This window comes from Tupaia chinensis, unplaced genomic scaffold (genome assembly GCF_000334495.1).
Source record: "Tupaia chinensis unplaced genomic scaffold, TupChi_1.0 Scaffold000305_1, whole genome shotgun sequence".
Taxonomy (NCBI): Eukaryota; Metazoa; Chordata; class Mammalia; order Scandentia; family Tupaiidae; genus Tupaia; species Tupaia belangeri.
This window is the reverse complement of record NW_006159795.1, coordinates 986991-1010703: the sequence shown is the minus strand read 5'-3', so window position 1 is coordinate 1010703 and position 23713 is coordinate 986991. Positions and strand designations below refer to the sequence as shown.

At 41.6% G+C, this 23713-nt stretch overlaps 1 protein-coding gene across 3 annotated transcripts in view; it reads left to right on the top strand.

The window, feature by feature from the left end:
* SLX4IP (SLX4 interacting protein) overlaps positions 1-16143 on the top strand; it is a 227267-nt gene extending 211124 nt beyond the window's left edge. The window contains exons 7-8 of one of the 3 annotated variants that reach the window (XM_006150912.2): positions 13503-13603; positions 14953-16142. In XM_006150912.2, coding sequence (XP_006150974.1) covers positions 13503-13603; positions 14953-15652 — 801 coding nt within the window. In that variant the 3' untranslated portion in view covers positions 15653-16142. Of the gene's footprint in view, positions 1-13502; positions 13604-14952 lie in introns of all 3 variants that reach the window. The other 2 variants (XM_027772826.1, XM_027772825.1) reach the window with 2 other exon arrangements.
* Positions 16144-23713: the final 7570 nt, after the last annotated feature.

The window sequence follows — 23713 nt, the reverse complement described above, 5'->3', positions numbered from 1 at the left end:
TACAATGTGACTATGCACCATTGAGGGAGTATCCTCTTCCTCTCCTTTTCCATCTCCATGGAGCACATGCACCCTCTGGCACATTTAAAAAAAGAAAAAAGAAAGGAATTCTCATCATGCCTGCTAACTCTGTGGGCAAATTGCCCTTTCCTTTTCCGGTCAGCTATCACTGAGGCTCAGGGTCAAAATATGGTCAGCAGACAGTTAGGGAATAAATTAGGGCCATACCCTTAGCAGGGGGTGCTGTTTTCCTTGAGAAAGGTGTGTCTGTAGCAGCCCCAAGTGCATGGACTGGCAGGAGGATGATCCCAATGAAAGTGCTGGTGGTGGGGAGAAAGTCATTTTTGTAAGTTTTTTCTAGTCTGTGACAGAGAAGAAAAAAATATATCTCAGTAAGATCTTTTTTCTTTGTTTGTTTGTTTGTTTGTTTGTTTGTTTTTAAGATGAGGTATGCTTTGCTACAGTAACCTGAGGCTGGTTGTTCTTCTTTCCTAGCGATAAAATTCTACCACATGTTCAGGTAGTAATATTTGGAATGAAATGTTTCATGCTTCCAACCTCCACTCCTCAAGGGAACCAGCCCTTTGCTGAGTTAGAATAGGATAGTATAAATAAGAATAGTTAGTTAGGGTAAGGTAGTATAGGATATACTGGACCCTCTAATCCTATTTATTTTCTCGTAATGCACCTTCTCTGTGTGTAGAGATCTGTAATCTCCCATTGATGATGACTTAAATGATGTTGGTTGTCAGAAAAGTCATGGTGTAATTTTATATGGCTTTCTCTGCAAAAATGTGTCATGGTTTAATTAGGAAAAACATGGCAGGGACTAGAACATGTGGAAAAGGAATCAGAGCTAAAATAGCAAGTCCTGGCTTTCACTCCTGTGTCTATCCTCACTCACTGGGAGACCTCACACATGTCTTTTGGCTTCTTGGACCACAAGCCAACTCACTTGTTGAGTAGACATGAAAGTGATGCCGGCTGTACAAACCTTCCCAGGTTTTCCTAGGATCAGAGAAATAATGAATATTAAGATGTCCTGTAAACTCTAAAGCACTTATTCAATATTATCACCATTATATTTCTTCTATCTCAGAGAAGAGTTCATTTAAATGTCATTAATGCCAGATTAGCAGATTACTTTACATCTTCCCTACCCTGCTTGGCATGAGGAAGATACCTAATATCCATCTGCACATACTATTTTCCCCCAAGAAGCTCCACACCCTTACTTTTTGTCTCTACTTGCCAGCTCAGTCTCATTTTGCAGCTATAAAAACTCAAGTACCAAAAACTTAAATGATAAACCCCCATTTAAATAGCCAATCAGTGGTGGGAAAAGGGACACACTGAGAACATAAACTTGTGACCTTCCATGGGAGGAGGAGAGACCACCCAGCTAAGCACCTTTCTTTTCCAATAGCTGCCGGTAGACTCACACTGAGATATGACTCTGAAGGAGGGATGCAGTCACTTCTCTAAGGTACCTGGGAGCTGGGAGATGGCAGACTTCTCAGACCTGAATTCCTAAATGTGCATGCTCTTCAGAACACCCACAGCGATAGCCCAGATAGAGTTCGACATGTGAGTGGAAGTCTAGTACTTACTTTCCCAGGGAAACAATGTCATAATTGGAAATGAAGTTCCCAGAGTAGTCCACAAAAGTCATTCCTATTATGAGATCCGAGTCTTGGAAAGACGGGATCTTACTGTCTGTGTTCAAGGGAAATGGCAAGAACTATTCCTTCCGCATCCCTGGGCAGAAGGCCAACTCTAAGCAGAATTTTGAAATGAGACAGTCATCTGGTGGTGTCTTTTCTCTGGCTCCTATGCCTGGTTCCCACCAGTGTCCAGGGCTATTGTGGGCCCCCTTCTGGCCAGACCTACTACTTCTGTTGCTGGACTACATATTTGCCTACCTCCCACTCTCCCATTCTGTCCAGGCCCAAATGCTCAGCCATGTACACTACTAAGAAAAAGCTCATCACAGCCCGAATGAAGGGCTGGCCCCCTTCCTGCAGGCGATGGCATTTGCAACCTCACGCCTCTTTGGGGGAAGGCATCTTTTAACAAAGAGACCCTCAAAGGTGAGCCAACTCTCCCTGCAGTAATTCCCATGAAGTTTCTCTCTGGTTTTCACAGATGTTACTCTTCTACTTTTAAACTTAGGCTTATTAACCTATGATTCATGAGTTCCCTGAAATTTATAGAAGAAATAGTTGTGTGTATTTCTGATCAAATTAAAATAGCTTTTATTCAGTTCACAGAATGATTGATGCCCTCCCTCCCCCCAACATTAAACACTGATCCAAATCTAAAATTCCTCTAAATGTCCAAGCTTTGCCATCCTTTGTGGCACCAGAGACTCAACAGAAGGATAAGATTGACTGAGATTTATTTGTAGATCCTCGAGGTTAGGTGAATATGAACTGGAAAATCCCTGTGAGATATGTACTTCCTACAAAACAACTTCCTTAATTTTTTTTCACTGATTTCATTTTTAAGGTAACAGCCTTTGCAACTAGTTATTGATAATTCTTTAGGTCTACAGGAGTTTCATAGTCATCAATTCAGAAGAAAAGAAAAACACATCTTTCCAAAGAAAATAACTGAAATAGAATTGTTCAGTACTAACCTGAGTGGCAGCATCATCAGCAGACCTGGCTCCACTGGCCCTTGGAGACCTGACCGTTATGGGAAGGCAGAGAGATTAAGTGCCTAGAGGAGGGACTTCAGGGCAGAGACGCATGGAGGGAAGAATTTGTGCCTTACCGTGGGAGTCCGGCTCAAGACATGGCCTCTTCAAGCACCACTTTCTTCATCTGTGAAACCAGAAGGTCATGTCTGCCTCATGGGCACCTCATTCAAACTCATTTATCAAGTGCCTAGTCTCTACACAGAGCACTTTGCCTATGGTGGCTCAGTCTCAAAGGTCCACTGTCATTCTCATCTGCAGAGAAAACAGTTCAATCCCAGCAGAATTTTCATTTTACCTTCTTTTTGCTCCAATTCCTTAGAGTCAGTGGACATGTACTTATATTTCTGTCCCTTACAATTCTATTACACCTGCTCTGCCCTCTTCATTTACTTTACTAACTTATTATCAAATAATTTGAAAGTAATAGTAGTGAAATTTGGGAAGAAGATTTCTTCCTCATTTTTAAAATATGTGGCATCTGTATGACACATTGCATCATGGTCAAGGATGTGATCATTGTCATGGTCATGCTTGGGCTGCTTTGCTGGAACTGACCCAACTACTCACAGCATGTCACATATTTGGGTGCTGGTCCTCTAAATCACTGTGCATCACACTGAAGTATGAGAAGAACTTTTTGCTTAATCATGAAAAATGTCATAGAGAATTGAAAGTAGTTCCAGTTTATGCTTTATACTTTAATATTATTGTGTTCCCCCCAAATAAGCTGATAATATATTATACTCTATCCTACCGTTATTGTTTTTAAAGCCTTTTTAATTGTTTGCAAAGTGACAGAGGGGCTGTCATGTACAATAACTTATTCAGTGCAACACAACTGAGAAGAGATTGTATCACTCTTGAACCTTTTTATTTTCAAGGCACAGGAAGGCCAACTCAAAATGGCTTAACCATAAAGGGAGTTTTTTGGCTCATTTCCCTGAAAAGTCCAGACTTCAGGTACAGCTCCATCAGAGGCACAAAGAATATCAAAAGACTCAGTTTCTCATCATCATTTGGATCTGTCACTCACTGTGTTTGCTTCATTCTCGGACTGTGGTAGTTAACCCAGGAGCTCCAGTTCCATATCCTTCCAGGGAAGGCTAATGAAGTCAGTACTCCAATTGGCCTGGACTAAGTCACAGATTCATTTCTAGAGTTAGGTATAGAACAGGTCTTCTGAAATTCATAAATATTGGGTTGGGAATTGGGATGTGATTCCCCAGAATAAAATCTGAGTGTTGTTTTCAGGAAATGAATGAGTATCTACTGCAGAGATATTATTATCATCCCTGTTTTATAGATGCTCAAAGAAGTTAAGTAGGTTGTCCAAATATCCCAGCCAGCTAGTGACTAAGAAGGGACTGAATCCAAGGACTGTGACTCAGTCCTGTCCCCTTTCTACAGTTCGACCTCTGATCATATGTTAAGTGGTAGAGTGGCCTCTGTGTGGCGTGGAGAAAGACCTGCACAGGGGCCAGACCTACTGGACTCAACTCTGTCCCCAGCTAACTGTGTGCTCTTAGACTTTTAGTTTGTGTGGGTCTCATTCTTCCCATTTGTCAAATAGTAACAATGCCTGTCCTGCTAAATAGTCACTAAGGCCCTAATAAGATGTTGGAATCATGTAAATTCTGTATAAATGCAAGGTATCCTTGCCTACTTACAAACTTCATATGGTTTGTGAAGGCATCGGGTTTTCTTTTTCAGTAAAGCTAAAGTTTGTTCAGCAGAACTAGCAGGTGGAGCAGAGGTTAAGGTGGCTGCATCCAACATAGCTAACTGTGTGATTTGAGTCCCAGACCCAGAAGTTTGAAGAACATATCAGGCATGTGTGCATGCATGTTCAGAAATCCCAAGAAGAGAATAGAGAAGAAGGGACTGCAGTATGGCCAAGGGATTGCGGAGTGGCCATCTCCCCTTGGGGGGGTTGGGGGGAGGCAGATTTCTCACTTTCTCTCTTACTGTCTTTGACTCTCTCAGGAGAGCATATGCACCCTATGGTAAACACCTTTTAAAAAGTAATTGTTCAGCCCTCTTCAGTTTCCAAAATATGCTTCATTCATCTCACTACATTCAAATTTCCCAAACAGTCCTGAGAGGTAAATGAGAAGCAAACATCAAGAGGTTGAAAAACTTGGTCTGGGACAAGCTAATGGTGAGTGTGAGATCCCAGACTCCACTCTGCCTGCCTCTTTGCTCTACCTCTTATCTCAGGTATGTCACCTGATTTGATCAGGTGTATTATTAGCAGATGTCATTGGGCGGATTAAGAAACAATTATATGGCACTAGCAGATGACGTAATGGTTACGTCACTGGACTCCCATGTAGGTGACCTGACAGCTTAAAACTCATACCACACATGTATGCATGTGTGCCCAAAAACCCAGGAGGAGAATGGAAAGAATGGATTGTGACATGGCCATCCCCCTTGGGGGTGATTTCTTGCTTTCTGTCTCTCCAGCAAGCACATGTCATAAATTGCTTACTTATAAATTGTCCTCTTTGGATTAATAATTATTTTCATTTGAGAGTGAATAAAAAGAAGAAACTTATGTACATAATAACCATAAGAAAATGGAGCCAATTCTCAAAAGATAAAGACCAAGAGTACCATGTTACTTAAGAACAATCTTGGAAAAAATCCTAAGAGCACTAAAGAGCTTATTCTCCTCCCTTTATTACCTTCATGTAATGTTTTATAATCCTGAAAATAAGAGTTTGTGGAATAGCTCCTTTCACACACTTCTAGCTGTGGCTGAGAGAAGTGCTAGGAAGCCCACATAGAGGGCAAGCCATTTGGTCAGGATGAATCAGGATTGGCTGGGACAGGAAAGCTCACCTGATGCCATGGCCGTAGGTATCTGACCTTCCCTCCACCTCTATCCCCCAGTTTTAGCTCCAACTAATATAACATTCCTGGACCTCCACCCAGGTGCTAGAGAGTTGGCTGCAAGATTTTCCCAACAGAGGCCATATTTGTCATCTGAGTAGCAGCTTTGCCATCTCATGCTATTTGTCCATGTTAAATCAGATCTTAGCCAGAGAGCATCCAGCCTTGGGATCTGGTAGTAGTAATAGTACCTGGCTCTGCCTCATCCAGTTGTACTGAAGGGGACATTGATGAGTGCCCTGTTTCTCTGGTCCACCTTACTGCAAAAGTCTTCCAAAGTGTTGTCCAGACCTATGCTGGCCAGTACTGTCACCACTGGCCACATTTGGCTCTTGAGCATTTCAAATGCAGTGAGCAATATGGTGAGATGTACTGTGAGTATAAAATACACACCAGATTTCACAGACTCAGCATTTAAACATCTCCATTTTTTTATATATTGGGTCATTGGAAAAGTCATGATATATTTTTACATAGAAAAACAGAAGAATACATCATTGTTTTCCTGATGGCCTTATAGATTATATAATGATAGTTTATGCATTATGTTAAATAGTATATATTATTGAAACTTAATATTACTATTTTGCTTTACTTTTTTAATGAGTCTGTAGAAAATTTCAAGTTACTTATATGGTTCACATATTTCTGTGGGAGAATTTAAATCTTCACCGTGACTCCTCTTCTCTCACCCCCATCTCAAGGAAGATTGTGTCTTGGCACTTTCATTAAGAACAGCTTATCTTGGGACCAGCAGTTAACATAATGGCTATGTCGCTGGACTCCCATGTAGTTGACCACGGTTCGAGTCCGGGACCTGGTGGCTTAAAACTCACGCCAGGCGCGTGTGCCTGTGTGCCCAAGATCCCGAGAGGAGAACGGAGGAGAAGGGATTGAAGCATGGCTATCCCCCCAGGGGGATAATTTCTGGCTTTCTGTCTCTCTGTCTCTGTCTGTCTGGCAAGCGCATGCACCCTATAGCAAAAACCTCTCTAAAAAAAAAAAAAAAAACAAAAAAAAAAGAACAGCGTATCTTCTTATAGTGGGACATTTTCACTAATAATCAGTCAACATCATTCTACATAGATGTCACTTTCATTGACATTTCTTCACTTTCATTTCATCCTTCTCTTGCCTTTGGAAATGTTATCTTGTTTTTCCTCTTTCCTCCCTGGCAGTTCCCTCAGAGACTCTTTTTCTGAGTTCTCGTCATCTTCTCAACTTCTTTTCCTCATCCAAACTCATTCTCTAGTAGAGCTCATTGTGACTGAGGACCTTAACAGCTCCAAGGACTTCTCTGCTTTGTGTCTGCAGCTCAGACCTCCCTATTCTTATAACCTGTACCATAACTGCCTGTTCAACATCTTCATTTAGATTATCTAAAAGGACTCTTAATGTTTACACAGCTATCTTAATTCATGTGTGCTACCATGACAGAATACGTAAGGCTAGGTAATTTATAAAAAACAGAAATTTATTTCTCACAGTTCTAATATCTGGGAAGCCTAAGATCTAGGAGCCAGTAGATTGGTTGTCTTGTGAGGGTACAATCTCTACTTTCAAGATAGCATTTTATCATTGCATTCTCTAAAGAAAAGGAATACTGTTGCCTCTTGTAGTAGAATATAGAAAAGTGAGTGAGATAAACTCCTTCCATCAAGCCCCTTTTTTAAGATTATTTTGATCTCTTTCTTCATGGCCAAACTACCTCTTAAAGGCCCTACTCCTTTGCACCAGCAGATGGCATAATGGTTACCTTGCTGGACTCCCACATGGCCTACTGTGGTTCAAGTCCCTAACCCAGTGGCTTGAAACTCATGCCAAGCACATCTCTCTCTGTCTTTCCAGTGAGCACACATGCCCTATAGCAAACATCTCTCACATCCCCTAGAGCAAACACCTCTCTAAAAAAAAAAAAAAAAAAAAAAATAGGCACTACTTCATAATACTACAACATTGGCAAGACTCAAATTTTGAAGAGGATGCATTCAAATCATGGCAACACCTAAAACTGATTTTTTTTGGTTCTACTTTCTTAAGCTTGCTTCTCCTCAGTATTTCCATATTGGTAAAGGGTAAATTCCTTTATCCAGCTATTTAAACCACCACAGATTATGTACTCATCCTTGACTTTTCTCTTCTTCTTACCCCCCTAAACCCAACCTATCAACACATTTTCTTGGGTCTCTTTCAGAGTGTATTTCCCATCTAATTACTTCTCTGAACCACCTGCCTCCTGCAAGACCCATCATCTCTGAATGGACCATTGCCATGGCCTCCTCTGGTTCTCCTGATTCCACCCTTGTCCTTCTATGACATCCAAGGTGACCATTCCATGGGCATATCACCTCTCCTCAAAATATGCCATTTTTCCAAAGACTATCCACAATGCGATCCTTCCACCACCAATTCTCACCCACACCCCTTCTCCTGGTGTACTCTCCTGATCTCCCACCCTTCCAGACATGTTCTGTCCTCAGCCATGATGTATGCTCTTCTTTGCTGCCTAAAATGCACTTTCACATATGCTCATAGGGCTTTGCTCAGGTACCTGTGTAAAGCTCACCTTGTTTACCTACCACAGCCTGGCTTGACTGTCATATCTAAACCGGAGCACAGTGACCCTTTAGTGTTTATTCCTCTTCATAACATCATCACATCTGATAATCACATGTTTGTTTCTTGTTCCCACCATTGAGATGGAGGCTCCATGAGCACAAGATCATTTTCTGTGGGTCCATTTCCTTTTGTCCAAAAGCCTCAGTGTCTGGGACAGAGGTCAGTGTTGCCCGATTTGATTATTTCACTGGATTCTACTCAGTTATCAGTTACATGTACCTTTAGGGCAGATGTTCACAAACTCTGTTAGGTATCAGAATCAAGGGGGAGCTTGCCTAGAAGGTGCATACCCAAACCCAGCCCCTTGAGATCCAAATGCAGTATTTTCTGGCATAGAATCCAGAACATTTTTTAACAAGCTCCCCAAGTGATTTTGATGCCCAAGTAACTGGAGGATGCTTTGCAAAATGCTGTCTCATTATACCAGTTTACATTTGTTTATCTGTTGCTGTCTCGTTGGGTGTTGTTTTATGTATACCAGCAATTTTTGAATCACCTGAGAGCCTAAATTTAGATCTAGCCCCACCCAGATCTAGTGAATCAGAACTTCCAGGGATGGGTCCTGAAATCTGTATTTTCAGAAAGCTCTTCTGATGCAGCCAGTCTTCCCATTAGTCTTTGGGAGCCACAGCTGTGTTTTACAGACTCCTTGAGGCAGTTATAAAGTCAAGAGCAGGTGTTTTCTGTGTCCTTTAAAGCCAACTTCCCTCCCCACTCCCCATTAATCCAATAGTGTTCTGTTCTAAGCCAGTATTCAGTAAGTCACTGTGGGTTGAACTCCTTGATTTATCCACAGTTATGTGCTTCTGTGACTTGAACATCAGCCAGTATTTCTAACTACATTTCAAACAAGTTCCTTCTCTGATTAGAAGCAGTAAGGTATATCTTAGTTGCCAAGTTCATTCTTTTGGGGACTCTCTTTGCAGTCCTTTTGCTCAGGAATTTAAAATGTGTTTCCAGTTTATACAGTCAGCATGGGGGTAATATCACCCATCATCATATTCTCACATTTACTTGCTCAACCTATTCCTTAGATGTGTACTGGGGTACATGTGCTTTGACTGTCTTCAACCTTGGGATGAATTTACTGGTCTCCAGAGCATCTCCAGAGAAAACACTTGACCTTGGCCCTAAGGCCTTCCTGAATGCTCATGCAGAGGGAGTGTCATCCCAGATTAGACTTCTTGTCCTACTTCTATCTGGTTGTTCCCTAGGGACTATACGAGAGGTCTTCAAGAAGTCCATGGAGAGGCAGGATAGTGATATGGATGTAAAATATGATGCTCCACAAGATTGACTAACATAAGAAAGTTCCAGGTTCTCATCCAGACCCCTTCCTGTCTACTCTGGGCACATGCATACCCATCATCCAGGGCTGGCTGGGAGGTGGAATGTTGCATCAAGACTGCTGAGGATACTGTCTCTCTCTCTCTCTCTCTCTTTTTTTTTTTTTTTTTTTTTTGAGAGGTTTTTGCTATAGGGCATGTGCACTCACCAGAGAGACAGAAAGTGAGAAATCACCCCCCATGGGGGATGGCCACACCGCAGTCCCTTCTCCTCCATTCTCCTCTCGGGATCTTGGGCACACACACACACCCAGCGTGAGTTTAAGCCACCGGGTCTGGGACTCAAACTGTTGTCAACTACATGGGAGTCCAGCAACATAGCCATTATGCTAACTGCTGGTCCTGTCTCTTTTTTTTTTAATTGCCAGAGTGCATGCATTTATGGAGACTGGGGGAGAGCACCCTTCAGTGGGGTCATGGTCATGGCACAGTCTCTTCTCTTCTACTTCATCCTGTCAGGATTTTGGCACAAATGCACACTGACCTGGCATCCTTTTCAAGCCAGAGGTGTCAGGGTTCCAGCCACAGTTGGCCGTGTGGGATCTGGGTCCCTTATCCACTAGGCTATGGGGCCAACCCAGGGTTGTCTCTTTCAGTCTGTTTCTGTGTCTCTTATTCATGGACAAACTAAATCAATAAACTTTTTTAAAAGGTCATGGAAAATATGTATTATGAAAAAGCTATGCATGGATTTCAAAAGTTTTTTGCACTAGGGAACCAGCAGTTAGCATAATGGCTATGTCGCTGGATTCCCACTTAGTCGACCGCGGTTCGCGTCCCAGACCCGGTGGCTTAAAACTCACGCCGGGCGCGTGTGTGTGCGTGCCCAAGATCCCGAGAGGAGAATGGAGGAGAAGGGATTGCGGCGTGACCATCCCCTCTGGGGGGTGATTTCTCGCTTTCTGTCTCTCTGTCTCTCTCTGTCTGTCTGGCGAGCGAACGCGCCCTATAGCGAAAACCTCAAAAAAAAAAAAAAAAGTTTTTTGCACTAAAATAAACTAGTACTTTACGTCCATTTGTCCATGGACTTTTTGAAGTCCTTCATATATTGACATTCTTTACAGCTAGAAAGTTTTAAATCTAAAATCCTCAATGTATTACCAAAAATTGAAACAAAATGGGGAGTAGGATAGGAGTAGGAATGGCATATAAGCAATGATACTTGTAGAATTTCATTTCTTGTCCTCGACTAAGAGCTAACTTCCAGGTTGTAAAAAATCATTTATGAAGGACCCAAGAGATCCTCTTGTTAGTAGATCTCTCAAATATATGAGTCCCCATGGGTTGCTTACTTTGGGTTTTGGATGACCAGCTGTTAACCTCTTCGGTTATGTTGAGATTGTCTGCATCCTTTGCAGAAGATGATGGGATCATTATTCACCTTAGACTCTAAAATGTAGTGGTGTGGGCTATGTAAGCCTAGGGGACACTTGCAGCCTTCTCAGCACACACTGTCTATCTGTGTGGTGGAGTTTTGCCCCTGGATCAGCATTGAATTGCCTCTTGATACCAGATGTGAGAAGCCATTGGTAATTAGGACAACTTTCGTTGGGAAATCCTACTCCCAGGTGACAGCCTTGTCCACAGGCATACTTGTTTTGGGGGTAGGGAGGTAGCTACAGCAGAGGCTGTGATTTAGTGACAGAAGGAAGTGAACTGACCCTAGAAATGTAAAAATAAGAGATATCTAATGAGACCTGACAGTTCAAGGACTGAAGAAGGAGCCTAATTTTTTTTTCCTGCCCACCCAGTCTTCATACAAATGTAAATATGCCTCCTTCAACAAATTGCCAAATGTGGCTTTAATTTGTGAGGAGACCCCGCCTTGTCTTTCTTTCTCTCTCCTTTTTTTCTTTTTCTTTTTCTTTTCTTCTAAAAACTAAGTCACAGGTTTTACTCTTTTTGAACTAAATATTTCCTCCTGTGGCTCTGTCACCTTCTCTGTTGTTCCTTTTCTTCCAAGGACATTTTCCCCCATTGTTGTCAGAGGAATTTGGAATGACAGCAGATTGCTCTGTTTCTTAGAGATGCTTTTGAAGTTCCCATAGGAAATACATAGTGCTCTTTAAACTGAATTTTAAAAATAAATAAAGGCAGTGATTGAAACCAACGTGCGATCTGAAGACAGTGTCACTATCGCGGCATCATACTTCATGTGGTGTACGCAGTATCCATTGTTGTTATTTATGACCCTGTCTGCCTTCTATTGTGGACTTCTTCCAGCCTTGGGGAATTTACATCATTCCTAATAGCAAAAGGCTTTCTGGTTCCCACAGAGTTGTTCAAAGCCTGACTCATGCTCCTTATGTTAATTGTTCAGCTCTGAAAATACAGCACTTACAGGGTGTGGTTGTAAGGGGAAAATCTACTGTACTTATAGGGCATGTTTAGAAGTGTTTCACACATAAATCTCGATCACTCTCAATATCTCTCTCTCAGTCTCTCTTTCTCGCTCTCATTTAACTTTTGAACTGTCACTCTAGTAAGTGTTAGAAAAAAAGGGAGGAAGAAACAGCAAAATATAGTAAAATCCAGTAAAACCTGTACTATTTTGTTCACTAACTTAAAACTAACTTGGGTGGAGCCAGTAGGTGGCATGGTGGTTAAGGCGTTAGATTCTCACGTGGCCCAGCATGGTTTTAGTCCCAGGTCCAGTGGCTTGAAAATCACACACTGGGCACATGTGCGTGCATGCTCAACATCCAGGGAGGAGAGTGGAGGGGAAAGGATTATAGCATGGCCACCACCCCCCGCCCTGGGGTGGTAATGTCTCACTTTCCCTCTCTCTCAGATGAACACATGGGCCCTCTGGCAAAAACCTAAAAAGAAAATACTGACTGTATCACAACTGGATATGACCGTGAGTGGCATTGGTTCCCTTCTGCAGTGATAGGCATGGTCAAAGAATGTTCAAGGCTGGCACTCAGTGCTGCAGGGCAGTGCCTGGGTGACGCTCACCAAAACATATTACTAATGGCTACCATCTACCAGGTTCTCTGGGGCTCTCACTGTTCTTTTGTTTGTTTGCTTGTTTGTTTTTTAGATAGGGACTCTCATTGTTAATTGCAATGTAAGTCTAAAGTCTAAGAACCTACTGGTAACTTAGCAGAACTGCTTTTTGAAATAACATTTTCCTGGAATTTGATAGGAGAAGAATATGTCCCAGCACATGAGAAATGAAAATAAAAACTTGTCTGGATTATCCGCTTACTAACCAAAAAGCAAAGGTTCAGAAGAATGAAATGGATCAATGTTGGCAAAGGTTGGGAGGTGTTGACATTTTATAATTACTTCCTTATGACGCCTTCATGGGAATCTAAAAGGATAGATAGGTAGATAACCTAGAAATTATATAAAATCATGGTATGTTTAGTATAAGAAAAAAACTCCCCATTTTTCTAATAGCCAAGAATCACAAACTTCAATTTTTAAAATACCAACATTAAAAGGTTTAACTTTTGATGTCATCTTAAATGTGGTAAAAACTGTGTTCTTTATTTTGGTAAGTGGAGAAAATATAGGAAATTCTTAAGATAATCAAGGTACAAACCACTATACCCCCAAGTCTTGCTGGAAGAACAGAGCTCACAAATATGCTCTGTCTGGCACAGTCATTCTGGGCTTTTGTCACAATTTAAACCACAAAAATATTAGGTATTAACCAAGAGTTCCCAGATGACATGGAATTAACATCCTCTCCCTTACAGCCCTATATGTTTACAGTGCATATTAATGTGTGAAATGTGTGAACAGGCACTCTAAAAGAAGTTGCAATTTACCAGAAAGTCATAGATAAAAAAGTTAAAATAGCCTAACACTACGCAGTTTCATTTAGTGCTTACAAAAATAAATCTGTTCATCGGGGCATTCAGAGTGTAACTGTTTTCTCTCATGTTCAGCTAATAGATTTCTGGTTGAACCTTTGTTATCTTTTGGAGTAGACAGAAAGAGCTCTCCGTGGAGTGTCTGATTATTTTGCTGAGTGTGCGGAGAGTCCACTTCCTTCCAGTGCAAAGCTCAAGAGAAATGCTCTGAAAGCAATGTAGGTCCAACGTGTTTCCTTTTGCTTGTTTTTGACTGCCTTTATGTAGGGGAAGATAACACGAAGTCTAGTATTAAACAAATGTACACGGAACCTAAACACAAAGTTCCCTCTAGCATCGGTCTTACCCTAAGTCACACACTTGTTCTTCCTACCCTCCTAACTATTTCTTTTGCTTTCTGGACAATGGGGATAAAATCCTTGCTCCACAGGTATGTTGCAAGGAGTAATTAATTACAAGCCCTTTGAAGATGAAAAACACCTGTCGGTGGTGTGTTTCATACAACTTTCAGAGGGACTACAGACAGATCTTAAAAATACATCCCTTTCCTAAGATGCTTATTCCAACACTAATATAATTATTATAATCCTCGTGCCCCTGATAGCAACAGTAAGAACATGAAAATATATTTTTTCTCCATGGAAAATAATATTTTTTTTCTCTACACTAAAGTTTAGCCAAAATAAATATTTTAGATTCAGTGTTTTGAGTTTAGTAGTTGGAGAAATTTCTTGTCATTCACATTCTTGCAAATATTGGATTGTCAGAAAAGTCACGGCACGCTTTTTCATAGAAAAAATACGTCAATGACTTTTCAGACAACCCAATATAGGCTGAAATAAAAGTTTTTTAGTATCTAAATTATCCCTGTGCAGTTTGTATCATGCCCCTCAAGTTAATTTTCCAAACAGAATGAAGTTTACATTGTTGTATGTGCTACAGAAAAGGATTAGATAGATAGGTCGACATATAGCATGCTAGTTGTCTGGAGTTTTTCTCAGGACTTTTCAAGTTACATTATTTGCGTCTTACTCCTATATGTTTGCTGAACAAGCCTGACACAATGGTCATTATATTTGTGCAATACCTTGAAATAGTCTGAGAAAAATTCCAGATTATTCTTTACTCAAAAATAGAAAATGTGTTTGTGTTTACACACATTTGTGCATACACACACAAATATAAAGAGCCTGAGTTCTGGATGTATTTATACATGGATTAGTGGGGGGAAAATGAATCAGCCATGGCAGAATGATCCTTAACATCTAAAATGAATGACTGTTTACCTTAGTTAAAATGTGAACTCCATCGTAATTCCATTGACAATCCAGTGATCAATAAACAAAATGTACCCTGATATAATGGAAAATGTAAAGTTATTGCTTGATCCAGTCTGCATTTAAACCTGCACTTAGGACTTTTCTAGATTTGCTGGGGAGGTAAGAAGGCAGGTAGTGCATGTTTCCGTTTTTACGTGTAGGAAATATGGTAGGAAGAATTTGAAGTAAACCATGTCTTTGTATCTTTCCAAAGCATGAAATAAATCTTTTTGTTGTTGTTGTTCTAGTATGAAAAGAACAAAAAGCAGCTTCGTGAGCCAATCACAGACCAGCAGGGACATTGTGGGACTATCTAGTGGCTCAGTGATTGCAGAGCTAGCAAGGAGAAAGGATGGTCAGGCTTTATCCAGTCCCCTGTCAGAATCTACAGAACAAGCAAAGGATTACATAAAGGCTGCAGAGAGCCACTGGGGGCTTCCTGTTCAAAAGCTGGAAAATGTTCATCAGACCCAGCCAGAAGACACTAGCAGCCAGCAAAAACCTCATCCTGGGGAGCAGTTAAAGACAGGGCTTCTAAGCAGGAGCTCTGTCTGTAGCTGTGAGTCAGCATCACCAGGTCCAAAACAAAGTCCACAAGCAGCCAAAACACAACAGAAATGCAGGAACCACGGCTCTGCGGAAGACTTCGACCACCACAAGAGAGTTTCTCTTGGAAGTAATCGATTAGTCCCAAGAGAAATAATAGTGGAAAAAGGCAAAGCTGTCTATGTGTTGCCAGCTTCAGAGCTGTCAGATCCGGGGTTACTTTCGAAACAAGATTTGGCAAAAAACACGTCTAAGGAAGAGTTGCATGTTTTGGAAAATCTCTCCTCCAGACATCTTATGAAAAATAACCCAGGCCAGGCAGAGCAAACCAGTTCAGCCACAAACATTGAAAGTTTATCTATAATTCAGGGCAATCCCACCCCAAAAAGAAAGAAATACTGAAGAAGCCCCTACCACTAGGATTGCAAAGTCCTAGTTGAGATTATAGCAGCCCAATCTATGACACGAGAGCTGTGTATATAGTTGCAAGGATTTTAAAGGAATTAAATTGATTGTTTCAAATAGAAAGTATATATCTGCTAGAGTTAGTTTTGAAAGCAGTCACCTCCACAAGGCTTTATGCTTGTTCCGACACCATTGCTACTTTCTCATATTTTATAACTGTTTCCAGGAAATCATTTTAATAATAAAGTGCTTTGTCAGGAATAAGACCATTTGTGCAAGGACTGGACAAAGAACCAATGGTGGGCCAGATGGTGACACAGAAGTGATGCAACCAGACCCACATGGGATGGCCATGGAATCATGGCCTGGGACCTCTCCAAACACACCAAACAGGCACACATGTGCTCAAGCTTTAGGCTGGCCAAGGCTGGCAGTGGATCATGGTATCAGCACCTTATCTGGAATTGTTTGTGTGTGTGTGTGTGTCTCTCTCTCATTAAAGTAATAAATAAACTTTTTAAAAAAGAACTAATGATGCCTCCTTGACACATCGCCATGCAGAGCACATGATGGGCCATGTACAGACAGTGCCATGGTGTTGCAGTTCAATGCTAGTGGTACAGTTGAGCTTCCTGCTCCTCAGCTTGAGTGGGGGGAAGCAAAGGAACAGGACCATGGTTTTTAATAGTCGTCCTGGGATCAGCATCACTGTCTGGATATACATTAGACATGCACATGTTGGTTCCTACCAAGCCCTGCTAAATGACAAACTGGTTAATTGTGAAGCATGTTCAAGTTGAGAACCTCTGGACTAACTGGAGACTCCCTAGGGTTTATTTCCTCAGCCTGGATACCATGTCCTGCTCATCAGCTGGGGACACATGTGAACATGTGCATCCTCATATTCCCTCAGACTTGCAAAACATCTGCATTGTATTTAGGTCACTCTAATCTTAGGTTCTAAGTATGGTGGCCACAGCACCCAGAGAGCTGCTTCTTACCCTTACGATTGCTATAGTTTACAAATAATTTTGCCCAGCATTGAGGAAAGACATTAGAAAGACTTGTTTTTGCTTATAACTTAGGCATATCTCTTAACCTTCCCTCACCCTCACCTCCCAAGATTGTGGTTAAGTTTAGGATGGACCGGAATCTAAGGGAAACTTGGTGGCCAGTTTCGTTTCCCATTTAGAAGTCTTCACAGGCAGTTTACATTTCAAAACAGGAGTCTTCCCTTTGCAGTCTCAACCACTAATATCTCCAGTGGTTTGCTGAAATGTTACATATTTAAAGCATAGCAGTAACTTCTTTTGAAAGTGTATTTTGTTTATGAGAAATTGAATGTGTGTGTATGTGCATGTGATAAAGAGAAACAAGCATCTTCAACAGGGTCTTATCATGCCACTATCTCTGTCCGCCAGCCTCCAAGCCATCAAGATCTTGGGTGTTCATCCACCCATTGTTTCAGGTTGGGGATCTACACTCTTGATCTGCCCTGTAGCTTCCAGCAGTGTAGCTCATTACACTAACATCTTTGCCACAGAGACTGAGCCTAGCAATGACTTGTTTTGGATGGACACCTACTAAAAATTTTCTCCACCTAATTTCATCCTAAAACAGGAAGGAAACCATATTCAAAGGCCACCCATCAAACATCTTTTTTTTCTGTTCAACATCTATTAATCCTTTGAAGGAGTATTTCCCCTAAGTAATAAGGAAAATCAAGTATATCCCCAAAAGTGTTGAAATTAGCAGAAAAAATAACCCAGGAGAAGATTAATAAAACATATGAATGAATTAAGTTGTCGGGAAAGTCATGACATGTTTTCTAAACAATAATCCATCATGACTTTCCTAACAACCCAATAGAAGCTGATACAGTGTAGTTTTGTGCGAGATGCGGTTTCTCCTGCTTCCCTGTGTCCTCCTCCACATTTTTCCCCCCTTGTGCTGTAAGGCACAGCTTATTAGGAACCAACCATGTTTCATGGCACCATTTTGGGTCACAAAGTTCACTGTAGTCTTGGTCACCAAGGCTAGCTAGGCTGGCTGTGGATCTCTTAGATGCTATTACTTTGTTGTTTCAGGCTTTACCTGGGAGCCTGTTGCTTCCTGTGGTCCCAACCTCACCTCCCCCAGCAGAAACATAACCCTGCCCATGGGTGTCCTTTTCTCTTCCCTCCCAGCCTTTCTCTTGCTCCCAGGTGGTTCCAGTCAATGGATTCTGTAAGAGACGAGAGAGCCCCAGAGTGGAGCATTTTGAGCTTATACAGGAGAGAGAGACTGTACAGAATATAAAGGAAAGCTGAAAACATGATAGAACGATGATTTCTCTGGCTCATGTGGGCCCCTCTCTTCAAGTGACTAATATTCCAGGTGTGCTTTTACTGAAGATAGGATCACAATGTATCACTAAATCTTTTTATATAGGAAGAGAATAGTTTGGAATCAAGGAGGGCACAAATGATAACCCAGATGATAGGCCAAGAAACAGTTCCCTGGAAAAGAGTCTGCAATAAAAAATACAGCCATACTAGCCTAGCTGCTGCCTGCTCCAGAATGAGAAGATAGTTGAACTGGAGCCACCAGAGAAACTTCTTACTGAGAGGTTTTTTTATTGCATTAGTTAACCTGGGTTTAGTGGTTAAGACCAATACTTGTGCTTATAATGATTTTCTTTCAAGAAAAATCTTGACTTTAGTGTTTGGTATATTTGAGGAAATACCAATTACTGTGATCTAAGAGGAAAATAGCACCTTTGGTTGTAGATAAACGTGGTCTTTCCCACCGCCTTCGTGTACACAGGATTTTAACAGGATTAACGGAGAGAACATCTCGGCTCCCACACTGTGGCATTTGTTTGAGGAATTTTGCCTTTAAGCATTTTTTCTTGCACATGTCTAAAACACCCCTGGATCTCTTGTTACTTGACTGGTGGTGTGATCCTTTCAATATTTGCAAGTACAAAGGGGAAAACGGATGCCAGGTTTTTTTGTTGTTGTTGTTGCTTATTAGGCAGGATATGAAGGGTTCTCTACTGTTGGGAATGGTGTGTGTTTTGGTATTTTTAAAAATCTTAATTCCTAATAACTCAGCATCTGGAAACCTGAGACCCTGCCAGTATTTTTAATCAGAAAGAAGTAGTCATTCCCTTATTTCTACTTAATACCGCAAATTAAATTTGCATTCGAGTTTTTGTGACTGATGCTTGGAGGACATGTTGATCTGATTCAATTTATATTATAACTTCAAACTCCCTAACTTTCTCAGTGATGTGGATTCTAAGACATCTCCATGTGTTTTCTTTTTTTGTTTTTTTTAAGAATTATTTTATTTAACTTTATTTATTTATTTTATTTAATTTAACCAGAGAGAGAGAGAGCAAGAAAGGGAAAAAAAACAAGCTGCTAGGTCCAGGAATCGAACCATGGTCAGCCATTTGGGAGTCCAGCACCCTTAACCTACATGCTACCTGCTGGCCCCACCATGTGTTTTCAAATGACATTTTAATAGATTGGTGGTGGGATTGTAAAATGTCTGTCAACAAGTAATGTCTGGGAACAATCGGTGTGATTTTTCTTGCACATTTTTTTTTCTTTGCCACTCGAGATTAACTGTCATCCAGATATGCTTATGAATTGTTAACTGCAAAGGAAGGGGAACGAGTGGGGAAAGGCAAATGAGTGCTGAATTTCTTTTATTCACTTACACTGATACTCAAGAAGTATGGAGAGTGTATTTCATTTTATAAAAAAATGAGTCATCAAAACCCTCTGTATTTTGATTTATGGAGAATATAGCTTATCTCTGAATGAAATATCTCAAAATATATCTTGTGTTCGAAAATGAGATCACAGTGTGATCGTTGGCATTTGGTGTCACAATTGGATTTTAGATGGATTGTTGTGCATATCAGTGGCCTTTGATTTGAGAAGGAGCTTGGCAGGGACAGACACATAAGGGAAGGAAACTTCTGTACCCAAGAGAATGGCCTGGGATCAAAGTGTCGCCATTCCCAGTTTCCTGGAATTCCTTCTTGGCAGGCTCTGCTGTAATATTTCCACAAAACTAGTGAGTGGCCCTCCTTTGGAGGTAACAAGTGGCTTTTCTAACAGCCGAAAACGCTCTATTCAACGTGCTGTGACTTGAATATGGAAATCATTTTAATTTCTTCTTTTCTCTTGTGAGGAAATTTCCATGCTTGGTTTGTCAAGACAAGAGAGTTCATTCCTTGTTCTTAAAACACTAATGCATTGAAACATGTTGGAGCAAGTAAAAAATCAAAATTAAGCTGGTTTCTCTTAAATAGTTTAAAGCCTTCCTCAGTACAAAATAAATTAAGCATTGTAAAATGAAGTTAATTCAGGTAATTACTCAGTACAGAAGTCTAACCATATATATCTTGGGTATTGCAATTTAAAGGTATAATTAAATTCTCAGAAATCTCCAGAACTCCCTCTAATTTGGTTTCTATATTTATTTAACAAGACAGGGAACAAATATGTGTCAATATGGAGCTTAACAGAGAAGACTAGAATGGAGGAATTGTTTTTAATTATCTAGAAATACTCAGTACTGGGCTTGAATTTAATCATATGCCACATATAAGCTTCATTTTACAACATAATATTACCATATATTACGTATAATTGTCATTATAGTTCCTTATCAAAAATTTTGATTCTTTTCTTCTTTGTGTTTTGTCATGGTAGCTCACTATGTGTCCTAACCTGCAGTTGAGACACCCTACCTGGACTGGGGCCTGGTTAGAGATCAGGAATTACAGCACAGCCTGGTGCTGCCAGCCATAGGCCCTGGGTCCAGGCTGCTGCTCTGCTGCTAATTGGCTTTATATGTTCGAGGACAAGTCACAACCTCCCAGGCCTCAGTTTTTTCAACTGTCAAAATTATTTCCAATATTTTAAGTGTCATACATGGCTTTTAGAGTACTCAGGTCAAGAAATGTAAAAATGGATCAATACACTGGCCCCACATTAGAATCACCTGGGTAATTTCTAGTTAAATCAGAATCCCTGAAGTTTGGCCTGAGCATTGGTATTTTTAAAGCTTCTCAAATAATGGTTCTGATGAGAGGTCATAGTTAAGAGCTATTTCTTTTTTTTTTCTTTTTCTTTTTCTTTTTTTTTTTTTTTTTGGAGAGGTTTTTTGCTATAGGGCGCATGCGCTCACCGGACAGACAGGGAGAGACAGAAAGACAGAGAGACAGAAAGTGAGAAATCACCCCCCAGGGGGGATGGCCATGCTGCAATCCCTTCTCCTCTGTTCTCCTCTCGGGATCTTGGGCACGCATACACTTGCGGCCAGCATGAGGTTTAAGCCACCGGGTCCAGGACACGAACAGCAGTTGACTACATGGGAGTCCAGCGACATAGCCATTGCACTAACTACTGGTCCCAAGAGCTATTGCTTTAAAATGTGTTCGTGCACATGTACATGCAGTCGAATGTTAAACGAGGCAGGGTTGGCCACAAGGTGGTTATTCTTTAGAAGAGGGGCTTTCTACACCTCCGGTGTACCTACTTTTTAAGGAATGAGCAGGAAAGGTTTTGGGGACCCAGTGTCAGTAGGCGTACATGTTAATCATACACCGAGATTCGTTTGCTTTTTTCCTAAGGACCCCGTACATTCATCCTGCTGTTTCAGATCCTACACATCCTTCAAACCACTTCTTCATTGCCAACATTGAGAAATTGTTACCCTCATTCAGAAGATGAGTTTTTAAAGCACCTAAATAATTGTCTGAAATTTTTACATAAACCTCTGGGGTTTGCCTTTGATCCCTGATCATTAATATCATTAATAGGCTCTCTAAAAGTGCGTGTGAATCTGAAGTTAGCATTTGGCAGGGCAGAGGAGGAATGCACGCTTTTAAAATAGTTTGGCTCAGAAAGTGCATCTGAAATAACCCTGTGGGAAAATCAGGAGAATTTCTCATCCTCTAAAGGATTACCTAGGATGAGATACTGACCTTGTATTTAAGTTCAGATACATTTCTTAAAACCTCATTCATTACGCAGCCTGATTTATTTTAGGAGGGCGGTAGGCTGTGGACGGGGGATGCTCTGTGATGATGTACAGTTTTTATGTTTGCTTTCTGTCTTCTGCACAGTTCCCATAAGACTTTTCATCATAACTTACATATATTTCTTAGAGAGCGAGCGAGAACTCCTTCATAACATTTTCTACAGCCTTTCTCTCAGAAATGAGAGCAGAAGAATTCTGTCCTGTTCAGACTCGAAGGCGATCAAGCCCCAGAAGGCTGTGTGTGCAGGGTGAGCAGAGCGCTGACCTCTGCCGGGGGAGAGGTCAGCTCAGCACACAAGACTCAAAAGGGAGGAAGAAAAAGCAACTCCTCAGCAGGGAGTTTGACTTGCTTCAGGGCAGAAGAGCTTTTATAAATGAGTTCTCAGTCTCCCACGCCCTCTCGCCTGCTCTTCTGTTACAAGTCCTGCCTCTGCGCTTAGGCACACACACATACACACACACACACACACACACACACACACATACAGCTCTCTTGTTTCCACCCACGGCCTCACATCCCTCTCCACCTGCCCTGGGAAGTGTGACTAGACTGGCAGACCCTGCTCCAGAGGAGGGCTATGATGGATTGACTGGGAATTTTCCTGGGCCCAATGGCTCCCAAGGCCTTTTTTTTTTTTTTCTTTTTTCTTTCTTTCTTTTTCTTTTTTCTTCTTTTTTTTTTTTTGTTTTTCAGTTCCTCCTTAACATGCTTGACTGGTGAGAAGAACACAGAGGGCTCTTTCCCAAACCCACTGTGGGTGCCTGGGAGGGTGAAGACCAACTAGCTCGCCCATTCCTGTTGTCAGAGAGAGAAGGTGGAATGGTACATCAGGAAGACCTCCAGCCAGGATATGGGAGACCCGGCTGGGCTGCTCCCTGGGAATGTGTCCCAGTGGGAGGAGCCTGGGCGAACCTTCCTGTAAAGGACCCGGAGGCTTGTAAAATAGCAGCCTTGCTTTATTTGTGTATTCTTAAAAATGCTTCCCTGGTGAGCCTTTTCCCAGTGCAGTCATCCCAGAGACCAGTGGAGACTGTATGGGTAGGGCTTGGGGCACCTAGAAAAGCATCCTCAGGCGATGCTCTTGAGAACTTCTGAAAGCACTTCTGGGAGTGAAAGCTCCCTGTGCAGAGATGCAGAAGATCTGTGTGGCTGTGGGAGTTCTTGTTTTGATACTCAGAAGCAGCTCCAGCTGTGGGGATGGACAATGGTAATACCAGTCTCTGCAAGACTGACCCACATGGGAAGATTCCAGGTTGGCATCTGAAGGCCTTCCTGAATGTGAGGGGCACATGCATGCCCACATCCAGGCTGACTGAAGCTAGGGGCAGAATGGGAAGTGAAAGACCCTGTTAAACATGCATCCCCTCCCCTCCCCACTCATGGACCATATAAATAAGTAAACTTTTAAAAACAAGAAAAAAGGACATGGGAGTCAAACATGATCGCACCATTCCATAAGGAGAGAAAACTAGCCCAGTGCTCTGCGTGCTGGGGTGCTCCAAGGCCAGCCATCTGAGCTTAACTCATTTGGCACTCATTTTACAAAATAGTGGTGTTGGGGGAGGGGGGATCTAGAGGAAAGAGCTGTGTTCCTTTCTCATTATTTGTAGGCTGTAGACAGCGTCTATACTTGTAGACCACACACTGTTGTGGAATTTAATTGGGCACCAAGTTTTTCTGTAGTCCCGTAGCTCATTCTTGTGTTGAATGAGCTTTTCTTTCTGCTACACTGGGAGCAGGCACTGAATTGATCAGGGAAAAAGCCAACGATTTGTATAGGCATAACCAAACATAGCAGCCACACGTGACATAGCCTGGGACATTTCCCTTTAGGGGAGCCTCTGTTAGTTTTCTATCTCTGTGTAACAAATTACCATAATCTTAGGGGCTTGACACAACATAGCATATTGTCTCACAGTTCATGACACCTTGTGACTGGGTCCTCTGCTCAGGGTCTCATAAGCTGAAATGGGGTGTCAGCCAGGGCACAGCCTCATCTGTAGGCTCTACTA